The sequence below is a fragment of the Schistocerca gregaria genome, chromosome 2 (genome assembly GCF_023897955.1).
Source record: "Schistocerca gregaria isolate iqSchGreg1 chromosome 2, iqSchGreg1.2, whole genome shotgun sequence".
NCBI classification, from domain to species: domain Eukaryota; kingdom Metazoa; phylum Arthropoda; class Insecta; order Orthoptera; family Acrididae; genus Schistocerca; species Schistocerca gregaria.
The window spans coordinates 383,239,336-383,256,177 of record NC_064921.1 but is presented as its reverse complement, the minus strand read 5'-3'; the positions used below and the strand labels follow the sequence as shown (position 1 = coordinate 383,256,177).

The window sequence follows — 16,842 nt, the reverse complement described above, 5'->3', positions numbered from 1 at the left end:
TACACAGATTTAAGAAATCTCACTGTACAGGGAATCGCAAAATTCCAATGTTTACTGCAAGCAAAGTGGTACAGGAGATACTGTTAATTCGTAGGTGACGTGAAGGCGAAGCTTGCTGTAGTCCATACATCTGCCGTGACTAGTTCCAATCAGAACTGCGAGCAAACCACACTTTCTCATTTCGAGTCGAAAATAAGACAGGACCTATTGTGCAATCGATTAATAGTATGACTCATTCATATACAACAATGACTGTGACAAGTGTGAGTCGATTATTATTTCCGCAGCTTTATGTCCGTCTTCAGAGATCTGAAGGAATGTTAGGAGCAAACATTCAGAAGAAGGCTGTTTAGTGGCAAACATCTTATAATCAACGTATTAAAATCGAAAAGAAAGCAGGAAAGAATAATGTTTTAACAGTTCATTCAAACGATTTCCAACTAACTGCAGATATTAATTCATTGTTTGTGTTCGGTTCTTGGCCTGGACGTAATGACACCTCTGTCTTTGAGGAGGACAACGAAAAGACTAATGTTATAATACAGATTACACCCGGAACAACCATTGTGACTCATGGCACACAGTTGTTTCGAGTGCGGAAGGCATTATTAAGAATAATGTTGGCCAGCATAATTTCCGATAGGTCCATGGCGTTTGAAGTTCAACAGGTGATCGTATCCGTAAATTTCACTCACATGTGCGTTCCTTAGGCACTTTTTACGAATTGCTTTAAGTATTCTCGGTATGCAGCACGTTAAGCAGACCAACAGCCAGGATCATTTCTTACTCCATCGCACTTCCAAAACAAAACAATGACCGTGAAGGGCCTGAAATCATTATTTTTTGTTTCGTTAGGTGTGCCTGGTGTAAGGAAAGTGTTCGTTTTCGTCATTCAGTGGCACATATTTTGTATTGTGGCTACTATGGGGAATAAACGAGGAACTGTTTCATTATTAGTAAAATATACACTATACAAAAATTATCATAAGAAGTGTGCTACAGGAACTGCCATAAAGTGATGAATCTGTACAAAATACTGCATTTCAAGAAATAAAGGTAGCCGGCCGGTGTGGTCGAGCGGTTCTAGGCGCTTCAGTTTGGAACCGCGTGACCGCTGCGGTCGCAGGTTCGAATACTGCCTCGGGAATGGGTGTGTGTGATGTCCTTAGGTTAGTTAGGTTTAAGTAGTTCTAAACTCTAGGGGACTGATGACCTCAGATGTTAAGTCCCATAGAGCTCAGAGCGATTTGAACCATTCTGAAATAATGGAAGTCGTATGTAATGTAACATCAAACGCTGCCTCGATTAATTTACTATGGCACGAATTACATCTGCAGCAGTTTAGATTTCGATATGAACTTCGTTTTATTAAAAAAATTGATGATATGTGACATCTCTTTGAATGGCTTAGATACTTGAGATTAGCATGTGAGACTCTGGATATTCGCACTACGCGGTGCTACGCCCTCTTGTCACCGCCGATCGCGCACTAGGCAGGAACGACTGTACAAACAGGTATCGGTTCTTCGCCCGAGGAAAACGCATAACCTTAACAGTTAAAAAAAATTCTTTCAGTGCGTCTTAGCAGCTAAAATTTGACTAGGTATTTGTTCGTTGTAATCATTCTACATCGAAAAATTCGGGATGGGTTTCGACAAGTCGGATTGGACCATTACCTTGTGGGCTTGAGCACCCTTTGTTGTTCGCCGGAGAACCCGACAGCACGTGCATTGGCCGTAAACAATTCGGGCCATGTGATTGGTGTAGCTCACGGGCAGCACGGCTCGCAAGTATTTACCGCACCCTCACCCAGCCTGCCATGCTGAGCTAGTGCACTGGCTTCGAAATCATTTTTGTCAACTACACTCTAAGACAGAAAAACGCATTGGTCAACGTCTGGTCCTCATGAAAGCAGTTGTTTGACTAAGCATGGACTGACAGAGTTGTTGGCTCTCCTTCTGGCGTAGATTATTATCGACGTACCGCTGTGCTACAAGGATGCCGCGGATGACTTCGATAGGGGTCCTCCTATGAAAAGAAATAACACCCGACACCATAACTACTGGTTGCCGGGCCGCATGGTCGCCGACAGTAAGGTTGGTATCCCACTGCTGTCTGGGGCGTCTCCATGCACGTCTTCCCTGGTCACCGGAGCACATTTAGAAGATGAACTTCTCACTGAAGAAATTCTACTGCAGCTAATGAGAGTCTTAGTCGAAGACGTGTCTGGCGACGTGCCGGACAGCGAAGCGGTACCAACATGGCTTTCGCCCGTCATACTGTACGACAACCAGCAATGGTGGCCTGGGGTGCAGTCTGTTTATATAGCAGGACCATTTTGGCTGCTATCCGCCGTATCCTTACAGCACAGCGGTATGTCGATGGTATTCTATGCGCCGTTTCCTTGCCCTTCATGGCAAGCCATCCTGGGCTTACATTTGAGCAAGATAATTCCCGTCCGCACACGGCGAGAGATTATGCTGCTTCTCTTCGTGTTTGCCAAATTCTACCTTTGCCAGCCAAGTAGCCGGATCTCTCCCTAACTGAGATCATTTCAAGCATTATGGGCAGCACATTACAACCATCTTGGGATTCTGACGATCTAACGTGACAGTTGCATAGAGTTTAACACTATGCTCGCATGAGGGCATCCAACAACTCTATTAGTGAATGCCAGGCCGAATAACTGCTTGCGTAGAGAGCAGTGCAGGACCAATGCGCTATTGACTTGCCCAATTTATGGAGTTCCTTCTCTTAAATAAATCATCCAAGTTTCCTGAAATTGTAATCATTTGTTAGAGTTTTTTTAAAAAGAATGTGTTTTGGAGCGACTACAGACAATATTTCAGATAGAATAAAGGTATAAAGTAATTCCGCGCGGATTTAGCCGAGCGGTCTCAGGCGCTGCAGTCATGGACTGTGCGTCTGGTCCCGGCGGAGGTTCGAGTCCACCTTCGGGCATGGGTGTGTGTGTGTTTGTTCTTAGAATAATTTAGGTTAAGTAGTGTGTAAGCTTAGGGACTGATGACCCTAGCAGTTAAATCCCATAAGATTTCACACACATTTGAACATTTTATAAAATAATGTTTATCAAGATATGCAATGTTTGGTATGTCAATATCACCGAAGGGGAATTTCGATACGCACTCTGCTAATTCCCAGCGTACTACGACTGTTTCAGTTTTCTACTGATTTGCGATAATAATTAAGAAGTATAATGCTCACTTTTCTATTCTGGTAAAGGTCCTAATTCACGAAATATGTAATATCAAATGTAGTCCTAAAAGCAGTACAACCTCAGGACGTGCCATAAATACGAATCAAGTAGAACTCAACCCAGTCTTGTGTCTGTGTTGTTTGTAAACTGTCCCACTCGTCAATTACATCTAACAAAGACTTAGAAAACACGATTTCACTGTGACAGGATAGCCTCAGTTTGTTCACCTGTGTCTGGACGCCCACTGCAGAGCCGGAACACGATGGTGCCTTCTTGACGGAAAAACCATGGACGCTTGTTGCAGAAGGCCGCTACAATCTCGTTCCCTTCATGGCTGGTAATACTGACCTCGAGCGAGTTGGACACACACAGAGTAAGATAATATTTACTTGTGAATTTCTTACAATATATTTTGATTTTTACTAATATTCCAGACGCACAATTTGTGCTTGAGAGATGTAGTGAGCAAAAAGTAATTAAAACTGGTTTATGAGTAAGGAAATAAATGCATATACTTAGAATACTTAGTACTGATATACCGTTCTTTTAAGTAATCTCAAGAAGTTAAGCATGATTTCCCAAAATAGATCTGAATAATGTGAAATAACTGAAAAATCCGTAATCCTTCTATCGTATAATACTTCCTGAAGTAACTCCAGTGAAGAATTGACGACTACACCCACTTCCCATTGGAAGCGGGACTTCCGATTTCATAATGCCTTCTGAAAATTTCTCCTGTTTCACTCATTTATAGAGCATCATGACTGCCCCCGTGTCCACCGGACACGTAGTTAACCAGTTTTCGGTAAACCCTGTTCAGGCGGAAGCATATCCTAAGATGGCTGACCGCTTTGGCTTCACGCCAGCATGAGATGTAGTTCCTAGTATATGATTAAGCGTCTGTAATACGTCACCTAGTTGTGCAGAACGGAAACAGCTACTGGTATCAAATAGATTTTCTAGAAGCACTTTGACTAACTATTTCATTCACAACTGTTCAGACATACACCCCAACACTGAATTCCCGAGAGGAGATTTGAACATAGATGTAAAGTGTTCAGCACTGACAAAAAATCATATCCGTTTGTTTATATTTCAAAAATACACTGAAACAGGATCAGTATAAGAGAACTGCTTGAAGCGTTCTTTCCTCTGATGCACTAACAAAACTTATCCGCTGTGAAAGAGAAACTTTCTATCCATATTAATTACGGAACTGGTCATTTCAGAAGTTAACTGGCAAGTTTTGGGGGATAACCTAATCCCCATTTCCACCAAGACTCCGCAAGCGGCTTAACAGCGTGCGGTGAAAGGCACTTGAGGTATCACTCACGTGAAGTATTATACTCTCTTTTGAGGAATTATAATTTCTAGCTTTTCCTGTGTGAGCTCTCCATATGAGATATTGAATAATAATATTTTTACATACATACGTTTCTTTTAATTACAAGTGCATGCGAATAAATCGACAACAAGTACGAGTACTAACAAGGAGACGGCACAACCGTGGGGTCGGGGATTTGTCCGCAATTTTGTCTGGTGAAAGAGGACCCCTTTAACACCTCACGTGGTTAAAATATTAGGACGCGCTACTCGGAAAATCCCGGAAAAAATCGATCCAAAGTTTCTTGGGTGCCTTATGAGTATAAAATGTTAGTACACTGCCGAGCCGCCGTCTGGCCTAGGTGTTTAGGGCTCGGATTCTTATGAAAGAGGCCTTGTGTTCGATTGCTCCTCTGGCACTTTTTTGTTTCTTCTGTTTGATTTTTCTTGGTTATTCCACAAATCATTCAGAAAGTTTCCCAAACCTACATTGTCTTTAACAAATTAGTTTCATTATTGAATAAAAATTATTTTCTTTTTGTCCAACAACACAATTCATGGCGGTGGGTTTTCCATTTTTCATTGTAAAGTATACGAGGAGAAACATTGCCTTTTTAATCAGAATAACAAAGTCGATTGGAAAACATTCAATTTTTATACATATAATAATTATAAACAAGAACCGCAGTGAAAATTGTCGTAAAAACAAACAAACAAAAATTTTTGTGACATCTTGGGCAACATATAAAAGCGGATTTTTTACAATCACAGGGCGTTTACAATAAATCTGTACAAAAACATGGCCCATTAACATTTACGAAAATGTTTCGAGTTTGACCATTTTGAGGCAAACCAGGCTTATTGACTCATGTCTCGGAATATCGGTGACGATAATTGATGGTGAATTGTAGAATGAATTTTTGTACACTCTTCCCGGGAATTAATTTCTCGATTCTCCTGTAACAATGTGCTGCAATTTTGCAAGCAACAGAAGGAAAAAAAGTGCTGGAGGATGAGGAGTCGAACCCGAGACCTTTGGCGTAAGTGTCCGAGCGCTAACCATGTAGGCCAGACGGCCGCTCAGCAGAGGGCCAACATTTTACACTCATAAGGCACCTAGGAAACTTTGTATCGATTTTTCTCGGGATTTTCCGAATGGTGTGTCCTAATATTTTAGCTACGTGAGGTGTTAGGTGTCCTCTTTCGCCACACAAAATTGCGGACAAATCCCCGACCCCACGGTCGTGCTGTCTCGTGAGATCTGCTCTGCGTCTCATTACATGCGGGATAGTTTGACACTAAAGATCGTTCAAATGTGTGAGGAATGACTGGAGTCTCTTCAATGTCCGAAACATTTTCGGAAAATCAGGGCAATACTCGAGTCAATTTCAGTAACGCATATAACACTCTTTCCATCAAAGATCGTTTCATTAAGCAAACGCATGACCATAAGAGATCCTACTGGGCCCAAACAATACTTAGTACAGTTAACACCGAGTTTATTTATAAAACTTTTAGACCTGTTCTAATCAGAGCACTTCGTTCTTGATCTTCCATTCCTAGTCCCACACCTTGCTGTTTCTTCTGTTAAAATCAGCGGCATGTAAAAAGCAGCTTCGCCTGTGAACATTTGTATGGTAGGCAGCCCCTGTGACACTGTTTCCAAGACTGACACTGCATGTCAGCCTCTTGCGCATTTATTAATTCCTATTCCTGGGCGATTGTGAAACATGTTGTGACTTCCCTACTTATTCTATCCACATTGCTGTGCAAATTCCCGGGTCGGTGGACTACGTTCAATAGCTGCTCACTTACGCACGAAGCCCATCTATCTAATCTAGTGCTGGGGTCTTTTAAGTTGGTAGCCACTTTAGTGTGGCGTGATCCGTTGCTACAGTGAATTCTCGGACCGCTTGAAAGCATCGGTTGTAGTTTATATCATAGACAAGTGCATATAACTCCTTTTCTGCTATCGAACAGTTGCAATCGGCCATGTTCAAATGACAAGAGGCAAATGAATCTGGAAGCTCTTCTCTGTCAATTTCCAGCGAAAGAACCGCTCCGACAGCGAAAATGCTAGCATCGGTTGTTAGGATGAAGGGTTTCGAGAAATCTAGATAAGCCAATACGTGAGATTTTTTCAAAGCTGTTTTCTGTGCTTCCATCGCTTGTAAACATTCGAAACTCCAATTACAAACAGCTCCTTTTTTCAGTGTTTGAATCATTGTCTCCGTTATTTCGGCATACCGTAGAATGTAACGTCGGTAGAAATTCACAGTGCCTAAAAAAACTTCGGTTCCAGATGGTTCTTCACGGCTTCCACCAATTTCAGTTACGTCTGATTTCATCTGAGTTTATCCTGTGTCCCAAATACTCTAATTCAAGTACAGCAAAATGACATTTTGACATGGACAGGAAAGATTTGCTCTCAAATATAGCTTGCAATCCTCCACCGTGTTGCTGCATATCTCACCACAAAATGATAACGTCGTCGTGGTAAACCGGATATTGAGTGCGATTCGGTCCTCTAAGACAATGACCATGTGTTTACAAGTACGCCGCTCCAGGCATAATAAAAGATGGTTTAGCCTGATTGTCTGGATGTAGAGTCAGTTGACTGTACCCATTGGTTAGGTCGAAAACAAAGAAGATAATCCCAAGAGTGTGCAAGATCTGATAACGTATGGATACCCGGTAACTTTAAAGCATTCAGTTTCCAGCACTCAACACAAAATAGATACTCCTTTTCTCCCGTAGGCGATTTCTTCATCACGATTACAATGGGCAATGACCAAGGTGGATATGACAGTTCTCTAGCTTCAATGGACCAGTCGTTCTTTAATCATCTCATCGACTAAGGCTTGTTGGCTATACGGAATTCTGTTTGGTCATTGAACAATGGGCGCTGCTCCTCCTATTTGTATCGTGTATTGAACTAAGAACTAACGGAGTTCCTGGAAGATTATCCTGCTCACAGAAAAGATCAGAGTAGATAAGCAGCACTGGTGAAGTTATACCCGACCCTCCAGCGATAAGTCGTACAATTTAATATCCACTTCTTACTCGATTGGTCCGTGTGCTTCGTTAGTTACCTCTTTCACACTGATATTTGAGGGACAATGACATACTACCTGTTCGTCTTTCTCTTTGGTAGATCTGTGTTCTCTACAGTAGCCACAATTGTTTCGTGTGGTTATTCTGCTTCTGCGTTGCTCATGTTAGCACTTCTTACTGAAACATACAATTTTCCACTTGCTTCCTACTTAATGGCACTGACAGTTCTTGCTGTATAGTAATGCCTCTCGTCTAGCAAATCATCGTTTACTGATGGCTCTGTTAACAACAAATTACTTCCCTGGCACTGCGTTATGTTCACATCGATATACATCATTTTTTTCTGTCCCAGGGGGGATGTGCTCACTTTCAGTCAAACGAACATCGACTCAGAACACTACACTTGCGTCGTCATTCAGTCTGCACATTACCTTAGCAGCACTGACATTCCTTTGACTCTGACACTTAGAGTTCCCACTGCAGCCGTAATTATTATGACCTTAACAGATTTCTCTTTTTGCAGATGTTCATCTTGATCTCTCACAAAGTAAAACACAACTTCTCCGCAAAAGTGCGCCCGGTTGCCATTTAATCCTTTAATGGGACATACCCGCTACTGCATTTAAAAATTGTAAAACTGATATCTGCATAAATTTTAGCTACCTCAAATATTTCATAATACACTCCTGGAAATGGAAAAAAGAACACATTGACACCGGTGTGTCAGACCCACCATACTTGCTCCGGACACTGCGAGAGGGCTGTACAAGCAATGATCACACGCACCGCACAGCGGACACACCAGGAACCGCGGTGTTGGCCGTAGAATGGCGCTAGCTGCGCAGCATTTGTGCACCGCCGCCGTCAGTGTCAGCCAGTTTGCCGTGGCATACGGAGCTCCATCGCAGTCTTTAACACTGGTAGCATGCCGCGACAGCGTGGACGTGAACCGTATGTGCAGTTGACGGACTTTGAGCGAGGGCGTATAGTGGGCATGCGGGAGGCCGGGTGGACGTACCGCCGAATTGCTCAACACGTGGGGCGTGAGGTCTCCACAGTACATCGATGTTGTCGCCAGTGGTCGGCGGAAGGTGCACGAGCCCGTCGACCTGGGACCGGACTGCAGCGCCGCACGGATGCACGCCAAGACCGTAGGATCCTACGCAGTGCCCTAGGGGACCGCACCGCCACTTTCCAGCAAATTAGGGACACTGTTGCTCCTGCGGTATCGGCGAGGACCATTCGCAACCGTTTCCATGAAGCTGGGCTACGGTCCCGCATACCGTTATGCCGTCTTCCGCTCACGCCCCAACATCGTGCAGCCCGCCTCCAGTGGTGTCGCGACAGGCGTGAATGGAGGGACGAATGGAGACGTGTCGTCTTCAGCGATGAGAGTCGCTTCTGCTTGGTGCCAATGATGGTCGTATGCGTGTTTGGCGCCGTGCAGGTGAGCGCCACAATCAGGACTGCATACGACCGAAGCACACAGGGCCAACACCCGGCATCATGGTGTGGGGAGCGATCTCCTACACTGGCCGTACACCTCTGGTGATCGTCTAGGGGACACTGAATAGTGCGTGGTACATCCAAACCGTCATCGAACCCATCGTTCTACCATTCCTAGACCGGCAAGGGAACTTGCTGTTCCAACAGGACAATGCACGTCCACATGTATCCCGTGCCACCCAACGTGCTCTAGAAGGTGTAAGTCAACTACACTGGCCAGCAAGATCTCCGGATCTGTCCCCCATTGAGCATGTTTGGGACTGGATGAAGCGTCGTCTCACGCGGTCTGCACGTCCAGCACGAACGCTGGTCCAAGTGAGGCGCCAGGTGGAAATGGCATGGCAAGCCGTTCCACAGGACTACATCCAGCATCTCTACGATCGTCTCTATGGGAGAATAGGAGCCAGCATTGCTGCGAAAGGTGGATATACACTGTACTAGTGCCGACATTGTGCATGCTCTGTTGCCTGTGTGTATGTGCCTGTGGTTCTGTCAGTGTGATCATGTGATGTATCTGACCCCAGGAATGTGTCAATAAAGTTTACCCTTCCTGGGACAATGAATTCACGGTGTTCTTATTTCAATTTCCAGGAGTGTATTATCCGCATAAAATTTACATCTAAACTGTTTGCTTTTTCTGACCTTCTTACTAAATAACGGCTGGATTTGTAAGCTTAATGTTTCATTGCGTTGTAATTAGCTTTCGTGAACATTGACAAAAGTTTTCTTTCTTTCATTAACCACACACGAAGTAGTCGACTAAGCCGGTGGAATCATATATCGAATATGGGTAATAATTAGTATATTTGCCAATTTTTGTATGGTGATAGGAGTAAGCCCCATGAATAACATGTAAAAATACTTATCAGTCGGGGCGTGAATGTGGAGGGTGAGCGCATTTTAAGTTCACTTTTGTGTGTTTTTACCAATAGCTTATAAAACCCGCAACCTATGGCGTAAACTTATCCCAGTACGAAAGTTAATTTCCTACAGATAATGTGTTTATTTATTTTCTTCTCGAGAAGAGAGCGACATAATATCGAAAACACTCGACGTGCATATGCTGTACTCTAGACGGTTTTTGTTGACTAATTTGGTGTACTTTGGCAAATTCATATACCACAAATGTATTGTATCATTGTTTGTCTCGACTTTCTCGAGAGCACTGTCGTACGTTGAAAACAGCTATCGTTTGCACCCTGTATACTTTACTGTAAGAAGTCTTGACGATATAGATACTTAAGATTTCCCCACGAAAAAAACTGTATAACAATAACTCTGGAAGCAACGTCTCTCGAGTCCTCCTTTGGGCATGGGTGTGTGTGTTGTCCTTAGCATAAGTTAGTTTAAGTAGTGAGTAAGCCTACGGGCGCTAGGGACCGATGACCTTAGCAGTTTGGTCCTATAGAACTTACCACAAATTTCCAAAGTCTCATGGTTTCTCATCGTGATTGATTAATGGTGCGTTTCCGGGTTTCAGCCAAGTTATTGTTACCATTATACACCCAACATTTCGACGACCGACTTAGTATATTCTTGAGGTGCGTCGAGTTTTTCAGGCTGTAGTCCATGGCAATGAGTACTCACAACATCTGAAGAAGACAACTGGTTCGGGTATCGAAATCTTCTTTCTTCTTCTTCCTAGCCTTTTCCCGTTTCTCTCCAGGGTTGGCATTGTTGTACGGATTTTGTTAACGTTAATAACAGTTAATGGCCGGATGGAATTTATGTACCTCATCTGTCTGAGTCTAAAGTAAATCTCATGTTGAAGTGTGAGAATGTTTTCTAAATGTTTGCGTAGCGTGTATTTTGAGGCGGGACATGGATATTTAGTTGGAAATGGAAAACCAGCCCTCGTCGTTAATAGGCGAGACGGATTCGATTCGGGGCAAACTGTTTTCCATGAATCTCAGAACCAGCGAGTTAACGAGGTCTGATACCCAAGAGTCGCTTGTCGAAATGTTGTGCGTAAAATGGAAATAGCAACTGTGCTGAACGCCAATAACCACGCCAGTAATTCTAGACTTGTGTAACTCATTAGCAGCCATACCTTGTTTCTGTAAATCTCTTCAGATAATTGAATTCTATAACTGATTTCTTTGTTTCAGCGTGGTTTGCTCTTTCAACAGTGTTGAGATTTGATTCTAATATATTCGATGTGTTTTATGACAGAGGGTGGTATATTATCTACTGAAAAACAAATAAACAACCTGAATGAGAACTTTGACGAGATTGTGGGATGTGATCTACGACTTCCGACGAGGGAAGAACGGTTGAAAGGTGCCGCGTCCGTCAAAGAGTTCTACTACAACGGCAGCGACATCACACTGAAGGACAACTACACCACCGCTCTAGTAAGTCGGAGAAAATAAAGGTAACAGGTGTAAATCACTGCCGTTAAACAATTACAGAGAAACTTCGACCTCTCATTTTACACTGAGCCTCTAGTGTTCAATCCTGAGGTTTGTTTGCAGAGGTACGTCATTCCCCTCTTGTGTCTGACTTCCTCTTTATTTCTGCGTATGTGGTGCAGCCTATATAATTCATAATCTGATGCATGTATGACATTCTTGGTCTATCCATGTGATTGCTTCCCTCAGTAGCTCCTTGTGCTATTGTTCCAATTATACTGTTGTGTCTTAATCTGTGTCCTACGTGTTTGTCTCTTCTTGTTTGGGTGTGCCTCCACAAAGATCTCGTTTCCTGTATTCTGAGCAGCTCTCCATCTGATCATTGTCCTTTTGTAGCACCAAATTTCCAGGGCTTCTAGCTGTCCTCTCTCTTGTTTCTCTGTTGTCCAAGGGTCACATCCCAATGGGTCCAGATTCAAAACGCATGCTTTCATGATCCATTTCCTTCCTTGCAGACTGATGTTCGTGTTGGCTAATAAGTTCTTCCTTAAATTTTTCGCTGCTTTAGGTTGCTGGATTCAACTAATTCTGGCTTCTACCATCCCTAGTTATCACTCACACAGACTCGAGAGTCAGAGGCCACATTTCAAACAAGAAGGTTCCTATGATGGATTTACAAGCGCCCATAAGCTCATTTATTTCACAATTACAGACATGGGTAATTACGTAAGCGATAACATCTAGCTCGAAGGACTGTACGATCTACAAAAAGCGAATCTGGAACTTTTAATTGCATAATTCAAGGTACAATCAGTCCAAGGAAAGGTGTTTGATGATTAAGCCAAAGCAGTCGAATTGGTGCGAGCGTTGCAGACTGCGCAAGGCAAGGTGATCACAATATAAAATAGGTAAATTTCTCTATTACTTCTAACTCCTCTCTTCCCATTTTATTCTTGAAGGTTAATATTCTTCTTCAGTACTGCATGCCATCACTGCAGTCTCGCTTGTTTATTGTCATTCCATATTGCTTTCCATTGTGCTGAGGACCTTCCCTAGATATTCTTTCCTCTAGGTGACCACAACAATATTCTCTGTGTAAAGCAGCATGTCTGTCTTCTACCCTCTTACTTTGTTTCTTACCTCAGTAGTTTCGCGAACTTGGTGGCAGCTTTCTGAAGGTAGTATTGAATATAAGAGCAGAGAGACGACACCCTTCTCTCACCCGTTTTGTTATTTTTGCTTCTTGTATCTGATGAATACTTCTGAGTAAAGTCACTTCGTTCATATAGAAGCTGAGTATCACCTGTATGCCTTTGTATTTTAGACCTGCTTTCTCACTACTCTAAACATCTCTCGCCACATAACGTCGTCAGATGCCTAGTCCAGTGGTACAAAGGTAATATAATTTGGTTTATTTTTTTAATTTGCTTTTCGATGAAACGTCTCAGTGCTAGATTCGCCTCTCTTGCTCCTAATCCTTTCTCGAATCCAAGCTGATGCTAATTCTCTTAAATTCTCCTCAGAATTATCTTTCCGAGAATTTTTGCTGTACGTGATATTACGATTACGGCTCGGCACTGTTCGCATTTTATAATCCATTTCCTCTTGTTTTTGGGTCTAGTTCTGCCACCATCTTTTCTGCTGCTTTAAGCATGGAGTAAAACAAGATGACTCTAGAGTTAGCTGTATTAAAAGAATATACATCAAAATTACGTAAGATTTAAGACTGCGAAATCAGTAACACAATTACCATTTTAAAAATAATGAAACGAAAAGCCATTAAAATTAAATCTTAGTTTTTAATTTTTCAATGCTGTACGGGAAAATTTTGACACATCCATGTTAAAGAATCAGTACTGCACGTACTTAAGTGTTTTGGAACATTCGTGTAGAGGTAATTAATTGTCATTTCATTTATTTAATGTTTAACTTGTCTCACTACAACGCATTTGAAGCACATATACGCATATGGATTTTAATGGAAGAGGAAACTTTTAGGGTCAATTAAGCTAGAACTGTCTCGTTTCCTGTTCTGCTGCTGTAGTTGTTTGTTGTTGTGGTCTTCAGTCCTGAGACTGGTTTGATGCAGCTCTCCATGCTACTCTATCCTGTGCATACTCCTTCATCTCCCAGTACCCACTAAAACCTACATCCTTCTGAATCCGCTTAGTGTATTCATCTCTTGGTCTCCCTCTACGATTTTTACCCTCCACGCTGCCCTCCAATACTAAATTTGTGATCCCTTTATGCCTCAGGACATGTCCTAACAACCGATCCCTTCTTCTAGTCAAGTTGTGCCACAAACTTCTCTTCTCCCCAATCCTCTTCAGTACCTCCTCTTTAGTTACGTGATCTACCCACCTAATCTTCAGCATTCTTCTGTAGAACCACATTTCGAAAGCTTCTATTCTCTTCTTGTCCAAACTATTTTTTGTCCATGTTTCACTTCCATACATGGCTACACTCCATACAAATACTTCCAGAAACGACTTCCTGACATTTAAATCTATACTCGATGTTAACAAATTTCTCTTCTTCAGAAACTCTTTCCTTGCCATTGCCAGTCTACATTTTATATCCTCTCTACTTCGTCCATCATCAGTTATTTTGCTCCCCAAATAGCAAAACTCATTTACTACTTTAAGTGTCTCATTTCCTAATCTAATTCCCTCACCATCACCCGACTTAATTCGACTACATTCCAATATCCTCGTTTTGCTTTTGTTCATATTCATCTTTTACCCTCCTTTCAACACACTGTCCATTCCGTTCAACTGCTCTTCCAAGTCCTTTGCTGTCTCTGACAGAGTAACAATGTCATCGGCGAACCTCTAAAGTTTTTATTTCTTCTCCCTGGATTTTAATACCTACTCCAAATTTTTCTTTTGTTTCCTTTACTGCTTGCTGAATATACAGATTGAATAACTTCGGGGAGAGGCTACAACCCTGTCTCACTCCCTTCCCAACCACTGCTTCCCTTTCATGCCCCTCGACTCTTATAACTGTCATCTGGTTTCTGTACAAATTATAATTAGCCTTTCGCTCCCTGTATTTTACCCCTGCCACCTTTAGAATTTGAAAGAGAGTATTCCAGTCAACATTGTCAAAAGCTTTCTCTAAGTCTACAAATGCTAGAAACGTAGGTCTGCCTTTCCGCAATCTTTCTTCTAAGACAAGTCGTAAGGTCAGTATTTCCTCACGTGTTCCAACATTTCTGCGGAATCCAAACTGATCTTCCCCGAGGTCGGCTTCTACCAGTTTTTCCATTCGTCTGTAAGGAATTCGCGTTAGTATTTTGCAGCTGTGACTTATTAAACTGATAGTTCGGTAATTTTTACATCTGTCAACACCTGCTTTCTTTGGGATTGGAATTATTATATTCTTCTTGAAGTCTGAGGGTATTTCGCCTGTCTCGTACATCTTGCCCACCAGATCGTAGAGTTTTGTCAGGACTGGCTCTCCCAAGGCTGTCAGTAGTTCTAATGGAATGTTGTCTACTCCCGGAGCCTTGTTGCGACTCAGGTCTTTCAGTGCTCTATCAAACTCTTCACGCAGTATCGTATCTCCCATCTGCTGTAGTGGGTATTGTGATATTTGAGGGGTGGGGAATGGCAGTGGGTGGCCAGAAATCGATGTCTAGTGTTGTCTTTTGTTGGCGTGGGGCTGTGGCACGTTGTTGCGACTGACACCACAGCCCGAGCGGGATGCTGATTGTCTTGTATCAGTTGTTATGGTGCGATATTCGTGTGATGTTCTGGTTATATGTCGGTTGATCACCTACGACACTGACGGTAGAAAGCTTCATGTGCATCGTTGGTACTGTTACGGAATTCTTGTTTAGCATTACTTTATTGCACTGCTTAACCTAACACTGTTCTTGATGTACTTTCACTGCACATAGTTTCTCCACAGACATCAACATTATACCTTAAATATAATATTCTGGCCATGCAACGTGTGTATGAATATTGACCATCGTTTCTGTCGGGCGATATTCTTAATGCTAACAGTCTGTTAGTCATTTGTTTCACGTTGGCACGATTTAGATCTACTGCATTACAACTGGTTTCAGTTTACTCAAGAAATTAGAGGTTTTAAATTCAGTTGTCTCATTAAGAATAGTATTACCATTTTTTGTATTATGAAAGTAAATTTTGCATTTTCCATGGTATCCTTTTTCCGATTTAATGCAAAATATCAAGATTGTCTTTGATTTTGAAAGGTTGGCCTGTATCTTTAATGTGTGTTGCTAATGCTGATTAATTATATTTCTCCAGTTTCTAGCACTCTCTCTGGTCCTTAAAATCGAGTCCCGACATATCTACCTACCTTATCTATAAAATATTTGTTGCATTGGTTGCAGATGCGTCAAGATCTGTATCTGGCGATTTTATATTGTGAATAAGCTTCCTACTTAGATTGTTGGTAGTGTTTAAGCTGATTTTTACGTCTGTGGTTTTGTATAACCTACCTAATTTATGGACGATAAATAGTTTGGACAAGAAGAGAATAGAAGCTTTCGAAATGTGGTGCTACAGAAGAATGCTGAAGATTAGATTGGTAGATCACATAACTAATGAGGAAGTGTTAATAGGATTGGGGAGAAGAGAAGTTTGTGGCACAACTTGACCAAAAGAAGGGATCGGTTGGTAGGACATGTCCTGAGGCATCAAGGGATCACCAATTTAGTACTGGAGTGCAGCGTGGAGGGTAAAAATCGTAGAGGGAGACCAAGAGATGAATACACTAAGCAGATTCAGAAGGATGTAGGTTGCAGTAGGTACTGGAAGATGAAGAAGTTTGCACAGGATAGAGTAGCATGGAGAGCTGCATCAAACCAGTCTCAGGACTGAAGACCACAACAACAACAAACCTAATTTATCAGACATTATACCAAAATATGGGATGTTTACATATTCCAATGGTGGGTTCTGTCATTTGTGAGTGTAGTTTACTGTTGTTTGCTGAGTTTGTCTTTTCATCTTTTGTGATATTGTATTAAATAGTGAAGGATCATATCAATTGTTTGTTGCAGTACATTTTTTGTGTTCTGTTTCTTGTTGGAGTTCTGTACAGTGAAGTGTAAATCTGTGGGCTAGGCATAGCATTGACTTAGATGTAGCTTTTTGTGGGAGTTAGGATGTGTAGAGGATTTTGGTGTTGTGCTGCCTGTAATAGAAGGTTTCCGTGAAACACTCCTCGTTGTTCTATTCTGATATTTTAACGGCAAGAAAAGGTGTAGTGTTGTTCTCTTCACAGTAGAGACTGAGTTAAATATTTTTATGTAGACTAGTGAATTTATTAAAGAGTAATTTTACTTCATCCAATAAGGGTATGGCGTTGTTGTCTTAACAGTCAAGGATGAACTGGGTTATTTTATGTAGACTATTG

General features: G+C 42.1%; 1 protein-coding gene across 1 annotated transcript in view; it reads left to right on the top strand.

The window, feature by feature from the left end:
- The window catches only part of LOC126320831 (esterase FE4-like), an 88,117-nt gene that overhangs the window by 45,415 nt on the left and 25,860 nt on the right, over window positions 1–16,842 (top strand). Inside the window, exons 7-8 of the mRNA XM_049994125.1 lie at window positions 3,425–3,590; window positions 11,273–11,454. Coding sequence (XP_049850082.1) covers window positions 3,425–3,590; window positions 11,273–11,454 — 348 coding nt within the window. The remainder of the gene's footprint in view (window positions 1–3,424; window positions 3,591–11,272; window positions 11,455–16,842) is intronic.